General features: G+C 35.4%; 1 protein-coding gene across 1 annotated transcript; it reads right to left on the reverse strand.

Annotated features, from left to right (window-relative positions):
* Positions 1-800: 800 nt before the first annotated feature.
* Positions 801-10,899, reverse strand: LOC103712796 (Nitrilase/cyanide hydratase and apolipoprotein N-acyltransferase family protein). Its single transcript, XM_008799425.6, has 10 exons — positions 10,576-10,899; positions 10,380-10,496; positions 8,151-8,375; positions 7,655-7,748; positions 5,867-5,941; positions 3,827-3,905; positions 2,652-2,667; positions 2,082-2,162; positions 1,793-1,875; positions 801-1,184 (listed from the first exon to the last, which is right to left on the reverse strand). Exons 1-10 carry the CDS (start codon positions 10,828-10,830, stop codon positions 1,106-1,108), a joined length of 1,104 nt encoding a protein of 367 aa, XP_008797647.2. The 5' UTR covers positions 10,831-10,899; the 3' UTR covers positions 801-1,105.
* Positions 10,900-11,207: the final 308 nt, after the last annotated feature.

Below are 11,207 nucleotides of genomic sequence, written 5' to 3' on the forward strand. Positions count from 1 at the left end.
ATATATGGATGAGGAGAGACAGAGATGTCAGGACTTTGGTTTTCATGATGATACGTCTCACCTGCAATTGATTCATGTTCAGTCTTTACTTGCAAAGTTAGATGAACAGCAGAACCATCTACATTGTTTCAAGAAGCGAAAAGGTTTCAGGCTTGGGTCCAGCAAGTACTCTAATTCTATGCCAGGCTTTCAAATTTGATGTGCCAAGCTTTCTCACTCACAGAGACATGCAACTTAACTGTTGGCACCTTAACAACCTCCATGGCTGTCTCTGATATCCCACCAACAAGAGGCCATGCAGCCCAACCCATGCACAGTCACGTATTGCGTTGGGTCTGAATCCGGACCCCAATATCATTCACAGGGTAGAGGGGTGAAGAAATTGAGATCATTACTTGAGAATGGTACACGGGGTGGTGTTGGATCCAAACAGCACACCTAAATGAGCAGCGTTCAGCTAATATAACACAAGACTGTCCAAATGGATCTCTCTGATAGCTAGTAATCGTGCACCTTTTTATCATATCCTTTCAGCATTTATTCCTGTTGAGAGATGGCTGCTCTTTGTCAAAACAAAACAAGCTTTTCTTGCATTCTTCCTCGTCGATCTCGTAAAAAAAAATTTCAGGTTCTTCCATCTTTCTCCTGAGAAGTACTCCCTGATACGAGGCCCCCATCTTTGCAGAATCTCGAGAAAGATCAAATATATACACCTTTACTTCCGCATAGAAAAGCTTTTTTTCATATTTCAAATCCATGACTTTAAAAGTCATAATGGATCAACCTTACACCAAATTCGGTAGTCTCATAATAGGCCATATGGATGTTTTGCTGTAATATAAAAAATTGTTGATATTATCATGATACAGAGACTACCATTTAGTCAAGAAATGGCTCAAGTGTCAACACCATTATTGAATACAGCATCCATGGAAAGATGAGCCTTCACAGATTCTAGGTATGAAAGGTACTACATAAATTATCAGGTCCATTAAATCCCCTCACAAAAGTCTAAACAGACAGCTCATCTGATTCAAGCATTTGCAGGAAGGACAAGGACAGGTTGAGTCATTCACCCGTGAAACAGCGAAGCCCACCTTTTTGTCTACTCAGAATTCAGCCTCTGGACATCTACCAACCGATACAGATCCCCACGGCGCTGCTTTTGAAGTGGAAGGTTTGACCTGCATTGAGTGTGACATATAAAACAACATATGAGGAGCCATAACTTTCAAAGCTATCGCAAGACGCTTGAAATTCAAAATATTGTCTAAAGAGAAATGCCAGAGGGATGGATAAAATCAAATGGCAGTCTCTTATTACGTATCTTTCTGATTGTTAAAATTGCATTGAAACATCTGGTGATTTTCTTAATATTAAAGGAGAATTGAGGTTTCATTAAATCATTTTTTTCACTGACATTCCAAATATATTATACTAAGTTATACCATTTATTTTTCACCGTAATCTTTATATTACCAAAAAATGATGCGCGCAAAGTGATACAAGCAAACAAAGAACCATGTCATGGTAGCTGCATACAACTCCACATGCTTATGTAAAACAATTCGATTTATTAATCGTTAGCTTGTGTTTGGTTGATTTGTGAATGCAACTTAAATCATTCACATGAATGAAATTCAAATTATTTTATGTTTCAATCTAATTCACATTGATAATTCCAGAACTACTTCATGCTTTAATCAGATTTGAGACAAAATCTGAATAATAAATCTTATGATTCTGAAAACTTTCACTTAAAAAATAATAAACCTCTCAGAGAATAGACTACCTTCTAAGCTCAATTAACGAATAATCAATCTCGTCTACAATGATTGCCTCCTCATGCTCAGTGGTTGCAATCACTTCTCCAAACTGTCAACCGAATGGGACAGACAAGCAACAATGTGTTAGTTTCAAGAATTTGACAATTTAAGCACAGTAGATTCCGATATTTTGGAAGAAAAAGACAAATCTAGCAGATCAAAGATGTTAAGCGTGATCTGCGCAACATCAATGGACATAGTCTTCTTCAAGAAGTACTTTGAAAAAGTAGCTTGAGATTTTAGGTTTCCACTTACAGGTCCAACGAGTGTGGAATGACCCCAAGCAACGTAACCAGAACTACTATCACGAGCAGGGGAACAAGTAGCCACAAATAACTGAAAGAAAAATCAGAGCATTTCTTTAATATGCTTGGGCAATTATTTGGACAATTTGCCGCAAATAAAAACTCACCATTACTTTTATGTAATACACTAAAAGAAAACATCATAGAGTCCATTCAGGTTATTCATATTTAAAATTAGAGCAATTCTTTAATATTGATAGGCATATTTAGTCATTTACAATTTTCTCAAAAAATAGTTAAAAAAAGGGACAAATTTCCAAATCTTTTTATAAGATGCATGTGATGCACTTTTGTTAGACTTAAATATAAATCAGTCACTGACTGTAAAGATTAAAAGACAGGTTCTTCCAAAGGTAGAGTTTACTTTGCCATAAAGATAGATGGTGAACCAAACAAAGATCTTAGTAAAGGATGGAAAACAAACTAGAAAGAAAGTAATGGACCCAAATTCAAAATATCTGCAGTAGGGTGGCAATTAAAAGTGACTTCAACAATATGCAGGCCATAGAGATTCATATACCTGATTATCAGCAGCCCTGGAAAGAAAATAGAAACTCATCAGCGAACTTAGGAATGTAAACAGAAGAAATAGAAATATCTACTAGATTTAATTTATACATGAGCTGCAATAAGACATGCTTGCACACCATAGCATACTGAAAATCTAGGAAGGATACAGGCCTTGTAGGTCATTCGGCAGGCACCTTTATGACTGAAGATGCCTTGGCTAGAATGTAAAACTCACTGTCTGGCCAAGAACTGGAGAGAAATAATATCCCAAAGTCCAATAGATTGTACCTAGCTACATATAGATGGTAAGGATATGCTGCTTGAGGTATGTATGCTCAAGCATACAAGAGATATGCCCTCTCCTATGACTTCATAGTCTTAACTCTAAGTTTTGTTTCCGTGATAGCACAATATTATATTTCATGCATGGTTCGCTATACCTATCCATACCGTCTTGTACCATCATATTGTACCCTACCCACAAGATACTGGTACAGTACTGAGATTCAATATGGCACAAGGGCCATACCAACATGTATTGAGTGGAATCAACCGGCTCCATATGATTTCATGTTGTACTAACCCATAGCACCCGGTTTCAAGTAGAAATGTGGACGGGCATAAGAAAAAGTCTCCCAACCTTGTGCCAATATAAGGGTTGTACCATTTTATACCAGAAGCATCATACCATATTGGTAAGGTACTAGTATAGTACTCAGTATCAGTATACCAAACCTTGTTATCATGTTCTCAGCTTAGTTCTTGGCTTCCTGCAAATGAGTACTAAATTCCTATTTAACCAATCACACTCAAAAGCATCACATGACCGTCAGTCAAAGGATCCTAATACCAAGGCAAGTCATTCATACACAAACGTGAATATATATGCAGGGAGATGGTTGCATGCTTTCTTTTCTTCTTCTCCCCCTTGCACGTGCATGTGCGGTGGGAGGTTGGGGGTAGCCGTGGTTGGGATTTTGGTAGATGTCGCTTCTGATTATAGTTGTTCCAATGGATATATTTATCTATACTTAAACAAATAGTTTAAGATATAAAAGAGTAATGGCTCATGGTCGTCACAACCTCTCAACAAAATTATTGCAAAAACAGGAAGGAAAAGAAAAATTGCAATCACAGAATACTGATGTAAAACACTAGTTCAAGTCCTGAAAGATGCAGCATTACCTTGCCCTTTGTAGCAATTCCCAATGCAATGGACCAGTAGTCATGTTAAATGCCCCAGGATAGCACAGCAAATGAGCACCTAAAGTCAAAAGTGCCAGTCGTCCAAGGATCAGTAAATGCTTGAAATGTGAGACCATCAAGCATGAAAAAAAGCATCAGGCAATTTAAGGCATGATACTTGTGATCAAAAGAAATTTTATAATAAGAGAATGAACAGAGAACAAAAATAGGAAAACAGCATGATCATGCAGTAATATTATAATTAATGTGGATAGCCATTGTGTCAGAGTATCTAACCTATAACCTTTTCAGAAAGAATAAAGTTTCTTATACTAAAGAAGCATTACTAGCCAGAAACAGAGAAGTATGAGATACATTACTAACAAAGCATGATAAAACAAACAAAAAATACTTACTAACAACTATCCTTATTTATAACTACTAATAACTGGTTGGCTATGCTAGTCACAACCCAGAAATTTAGGGATGGTGGGATATTTTCATATAGAGATACCTTGCCAGCTGTCATCCGATCCAAGAAAATAAAGTGAATAGTTCGAAGAATCTATATGTATCAAATAGTATGGAAATTCTGCATCCTATTATAGATGGGCCCAAGATAAGCGTATTCTTACATATGAAAACCCATGAATTTAACCAAACTGTTAATCACATGATTTTTACAATGCAAAATCTCTACTGGATAATCCTCTCTAGATCCAGAAAGATTAGTAGCACTTACCATGCACAAATTTGGAAAGGCTAGCTAAAGAAGTCATTAAGGGATACTGCTTTCCAATTTGAAGCATTGAAGTTCACAAAGAACATCAATGAAATAATATAAAGCCACAGATTCCAATAGATAGTGAAGGCTGGCATTGCTATGAAATCTAATATCTGATTTTTCAAGTAAAGTTCCCAATTACAGAAAGAATAAAGGAAAATGTTCCCCCACATGCCTCTAGAATATTTGTTCAAACTACACTTTATGTGTGTGTGTATTTATGTAGAGAGAGAGACATCAAGCTAGACTTGGATACACTCAAGTGGATCTCTACTTAGATCCAATCAAGTTTAGATTGAACAATGGGGATCCCACATCGATGATCCAAGCCATTAGATGTGATCTATATTTCTAAACTCCTTACATATAAAAAATCTTGGAATTTAGAGATCTCTAGTCTTTGCATCAAGTGGTGAAAAAATTGGATAGTCTAAATAACACAAAACAATTTTATGTTTTTTGACCACTTGATGCATAGGCTAGGAGTCTCTCTCCAAATTATATGATTTTTAGTGTGTAAGCAATTTAGAGGTAGTAGATTACATCCACAGCTTGGATCATTGATACGGGATCCCATTATCCGTTCTAAACTAACCGAATCTTAGTGGAGATCCACTTGAGTGTAGCCAAGTCCAAATCTCTCTCTCTCTATATATAAATGTATGTATATAGATATATATGTATATATGTATAAATCTATATATGTATGTATGTATAAATCTATATATGTATGTATGTATAAATCTATATATATCTATGTATGTATAAATCTATATATATCTATGTATGTATAAATCTATATATATCTATGTATGTATAAATCTATATATATATATATATATATATATATATATATATGTATGTATATGTGTGTGTGTATATATAGATAGATAGATAGATAGATTTGAACTAATGCTTATCAATTACCTCATGAATCACAAATTCAAATTTTAAGCCAAGTTAGGATTTTTTTTCCTTCCAAAGATGATTCCAAGGAGTTCCAAAGTTATGGAAGAACAAAATCCAATCAGCATCTCTAATGACTTAGGCTAGAAATGATTGAAAATTGTAACTTGTGTTTTCCTAGTGAATGATTCTCTGAAATGTCGACAACTTTATAATTAATTATTTTCCACACAAAGTACTTCCAGAAATTCAAAATACAAAAAAAGCACATTGATTCATTTATTTGCATGAAGAAATCAAGTTACAAATTGAAAGCACATACACATTGCAAATATATGAATGGAAAATACCTCTTGCTGCATATAACATTGCTAGTTCCTGAAAACGGATGTCATAACATATACCTATACCAATACGTCCGACATCTGCAACCACAAATCAGAATCAATCTGCAGCAGAGATTTAAGGTTAAGCAGGTGTATACATATTTAGATGATTATATTTCTTACTAGAAAAGGAAATAAAAGGAAAAAAAGAAAAGGAAGACTACAGAATTAAAACTTATGATTCAGAATATCAAATTATTAGAATCTCTACTACCGGCACTAAAAAATAGGACAAAGCAATATAATGAACAGTATATCTTAAAAGGAATTAAAAAAGGTGACAAGCAATTATATGCAAATATAATATTACAGAATACCCAAAATGGAATAGAAAGGTAAAATTTGCTGCAACAATCAAGTGGGTGCTAATGTGAAAAATTGTGTAGATAGCGAAATGGGGCAGCACAAATGTTGTAGAATTTCCATCAAGCTTGTGCTAGGTGGATGGATAGTATTTGAATTCTCAAAGCTCTTGGGTTTTTGCATTTGCATGGTCTCGAAAATGCTATAAACTGAGAACTTGAGATAGCAACAGGTTAAACAGCCAAGTGTCGTGCATAATTTGATTATGTAGGTGCTAGTAATCAATGTGAATAATTTTGACAGTTTGACTTGATTTGGTTATGACTTGCTCAGTTCATTGCTACAGATAAGGCATTCATTATGATCTTAACATTATTATTATATTCATTAAAAGTAGATTGCAAGTCGTTAGAACAAGATGTTTAAGTTATGTGACTTGAAGACACTACACACTGCCAGAGTTACTTCTGGTGCTATTGCTCATTATCCCTCGGCAATCCAGTATAATGCATCCAAATCACAGATCATACCAGAAATGCTTCCGGCAATGGTGTAATTTCTAGAGGTTAGAAGCTCATCCCTGAGTTTAAAAACAAACTACATTTTAGAGACAAGATATTTAATGTGTGATGTTGTGAACATATTTGAATTTTCATAATTCGACTGATTGTGCAAGATTGGATAATCATTCATAATAGTGTGAAAATGCATGGAGAAGGGGGAGGAAGCATAATACCACAAACAAGCTAAAATCCATTCAACTTCATTTGTATTTTTTCACGATGAACTTTCCACCTTAGGAAAGCTATGGTCCTAACTCAATGGAGACTTGTATTTGAGTGGGATAGTCAAAACAAGTTCAGCAAAAAAGCAGGAAAAAGGAGTTGGATGAAAAGTCTAATGAAAGATCAAAATCACAAGCATCCCATTGATAGGATCAAATCTCAAGACATAGATTGATAAGGCCAAACCCATACGCAAGAAATGTCTTGTTAGTTGGATTATAATAAGTGACTGTGTAAGATTTTTATGGACCATGATGCCCCGTTTGCTATCATATATACTGTAGAGGTTCAGACTTAACACTCATAATTTGCAATGCAAATCAAGAATTATCAGATTTATCTATATTGAGCTACTTTAATCATGTTGTAAACTAAAACCCTTCTACACATGAACTTAACTATTCGAACAGATTGCTAAACTTCTTCGCTTTATGTGGACAGCATAAAAAACCCTTGCAAGTTACCGCAAGCACCTGATAAGCAATAACATGGTTTACGATTCTGATTAATGAGATGCAACATATATTTCAAATATATTAACTACATAAGAGTGGTATACTTGTTGGTGACATTAGTATATGACATTTTTATCTTAGGATGCATCCCTCGTGCAAGATGTGGACTCCTTATCAAATTGGTAATAATGCACCACATAATTTCAAACCTGTATCTACAATGGTAGGGTGCTGCCCAGCAGTAAGAGTCTTCGATTCCTTGAAGGTAATCTTTCCTGGAATATCAATGTCAAAAAGATGTATCTGTGTTTCATAAAATGCATTTCATCAGATATGAGTCCATAAAATTTTATCATGCAGGATATTTTTGCAGGAGAAACAAGAGATAATGAAACAAATGCTCAATATGAACCATACATATCTTTGAAAATGAAGAACAATGCAAATTCTACAATGTGGTTAATATAGAATTGCCATTTAATAAATTTTTATTGGCATCAAATATAGATGTCCACGGGGAAAGATATAGCTTGTTGAAGAACCCTAAAAGAATCACAAGCTTATCCTAAGTTTTGTATACTAAAATTAAAACTAAAATCTATAACCACACTTTCAGAGTTATAAGAATTTTTTATGTCTACGACATAGCAAACTTATCGACTTATATGAGATGCAGCCAACGTCAGAACCGTTCATGTATTGCACCTTCCTGTGTTTTCCCTTGAGCTTCCCATCTGCACCAAAGACACAACATGTGTTGTACAAACAATCACCCGAGCGTTCTGGTATAGATCCACCAACAATTGTAATCTGCAGATTCCGAGCAACTTCTGACAGCATTGAAAATGAGGGAGATGCATCACCACCAGCTTCAATATCCTCAGCATATATTGGAAAGCTATCATTGGAGTAGGGACTATTCCATATTTCCTGATATAAATGATACCAAACAATGTTATAAGGAAAAATTCTCACCACAAGCTGAGGAAATTTTTTTTTGATGAAGAAAAGAAATGCAGATTAAATTGTGATTATCATAATGAGTAAAAACAAGAAATAATAATTTTTCCATTATATACAGCTGTCAAAATAAATTTTCCACAGTAGAACATATATTATGCATGTACTTGGTCACCTATAAATCTTTCTAATTTTAATGACCTTAAAGTTGATAAGAATTATTATAATTAAAAAAATTAAATCAAGAAGCTCCATATATTAAAGAATTTTTTTATCTATCAAAATGGAAAAGGAACAAGCTTACAACTAAATTTGATGGGGCTTTCTGAAGTAGGTTCTCTGTATGTTTGGAGATCTCTTGGATTATGACATGTATATCAAGTTCTATCTTTTGTTGCCAGCCATTTGTGTGGAACTTTTCTCATTTCTTCATTTGTGCTGAATTTCCAAAGCATTTTGTCAAGACTGGCAGGTTAAACTCAAATTCACTGAATTTCATAGTAATTCAGATGAGTCAAATTTTTGCATAGATTTTACCATGCTAGCCTCAATGAGCCCGTGTTGCAGTGTCTCGTAGTCCACATGGGCCATGGGCCAAGTCCGCTCGGATACTATTTGTCACAACCTAGTTTCTCACCCAAAAAGATTAGCTGAAAGATATTATTTAAATTTCTTAGTCTTATATAAGTACCCAAGATCTACCCAGTGCATAGCTGATTGGAGACTGAGTACACGCTTGCACAGATCCTCACATATGTTTAAGTTGAGTGAAAAATAAATTGATATTTACACTCAAAAGAATGTGAAGAATGATTTAAATTTTTGATCTATCTATCTATCAATATAATTTTTTCATTTCTTCATTTGTGCTACAATTGCAAAGCCTTTTGTCAACACTAACAGGTTAAACTTAGATTTTGCCATTTTGAGAGAATTGCAGCACTAAATTCCATAGTAATTTAGATGAGCCAAATTTTTGGCGTAGGTTTCACCATCCTAGAAGACATTTAGATTATCATATGTCTAAGTTGTTTCGTGAAAAATAAACTGATACTTAGACTCAAAACAACCTGAAGATCTATTTATCTATCTATCTATCTAAACCACCAAAACGGTATTCATAAAGGTCCAAAACCATAAAATGTACTTTCAAAATAATGTCAATTAAATTATCTGGACCTATTTTCCTTCACTTTTTTTCCCTTTTTCACTGTTTTTCATTTTTTCTATTTTGTGGTTTAACTTGACAAAACTGGAGTTGAAACTTACAAAATTGCCAAAACTGCCAGAACCAAAACTCTTTTGGCTTACTAAAACTAAAAATGACTTCCCACTTCTTTATTGTCCAGTAGGCATTGCAAATGCATGCACAAAATCAGATATTGTTTTTTTGTTTGGCTTATCATGCTTCGTGAGGATTTTAGTGTTTGAAATGCTAAATTTATAGCTCTGAGCTAAAGGCATCAATTGAAGTACCAAACTTCAGTTTAAAAAGTGAAGTGACACTTCAAATGCTGAATTCATTGTCTTGGCATTGCCGAGACAAATGAAAACTATACCTTAAAACTTTGATCTCCATGCTTTCATAGATGGAGCCAGAAATGCTTTCGTGACATTGAGATTTCATGTGAAATGTCTGCACAGCTAATGCTGACTTCTTGTACTGCTCCTCGATCTAGCAACTTGTAAGTTGTAAGGTGACAGGCAAAAAGGTAGCAATACAAAAGATAGAAATCAGCTTTGCAGGTTTTTTTCGCACGAGCATCACACTGAATTCAAGACACTAAAACGGGCATTTCAAAGCTGAGTTCGTTATCAGTGACTTGGTGTTTCTGATGAAAGAAATGATTACTTTTTTTACAAAAATAGTGTGACTAAATGTTATTATCACCAGAGCAGAAGACCAGATAAAAATATTTCATTTTTAAAGAGAAATCCATTACAAGGATCTGGGAACAGATTAATAGAACCTACAGGCAAGAGAACGAGCTTTGCCCCCTTTCCGGCGGCCTCCTCGATCGCCTTGCGAGCTTGGGCGATGTTCCTCTCCTTGTCCGCAGTCACCGCCAATTGGCAAAGAGCGATTTTAAACTGCCAAAAAAGGGGGAAAGATCAAACTTTTGATCAAAACCAGAGCGGGAATCGAGGAGGCGGAACAGAAGTACCGCACCTTGGAGACCGGGGGAGTGGGAAGCTGGAGGGCAGGCGGAACCCTAGCTTCCTCGGGCTTGTAGGCGGACGCCATGGCGGAAAAGGCGGCGTTGAGGGTCCGGCGAGTCGGCGGCGGCGGCGGCCTCCTCGCCGGGATCCGATTAGAATTGGGGGAAGGGAAGAGGAGAGGTTTGAGAGTGAGGTGAGAAGTGGGGAAGAGATCGGTGGCGAGGAAAGCGGCGGATGACGAGAGGAAGCCGAGTCCTGCTCTCATCGCTCGAAGGGAAGGGTTGGGGAGGGAGAGAAATAGCCAAATAGGGCGGGGGTGGCGTGAAGGCGACGTGTGGTGAGATCCCCCGCGGAGAAATTTAAGTACTTAGGTCGAACGAAGAATTTTTTTATTAAAATATTTTATCCAAAAAAAGCTGTTACACGATGTTTGGAAAAATATTTTTTATATATTTAATTGATCATGAATTTCAGAATAGCTTTCGTTAAGAAATTACTTTTATTTAGTTAAATATTTATTTTTTAAAAAAATGTGTAAAATATTTAGTATATTTTGAATAAATAAAAAGATCTTATTCTATTCTATCTAAAAGTTTGAAGGTATTTTAAAAAAAAAAAAATTTCAATTTTTAGCGGTCGGGA

This window comes from Phoenix dactylifera, chromosome 7, assembly GCF_051530095.1.
Source record: "Phoenix dactylifera cultivar Ajwa chromosome 7, Ajwa_hap1_PhDact_Kaust_v1.1, whole genome shotgun sequence".
Classification (NCBI taxonomy): domain Eukaryota; kingdom Viridiplantae; phylum Streptophyta; class Magnoliopsida; order Arecales; family Arecaceae; genus Phoenix; species Phoenix dactylifera.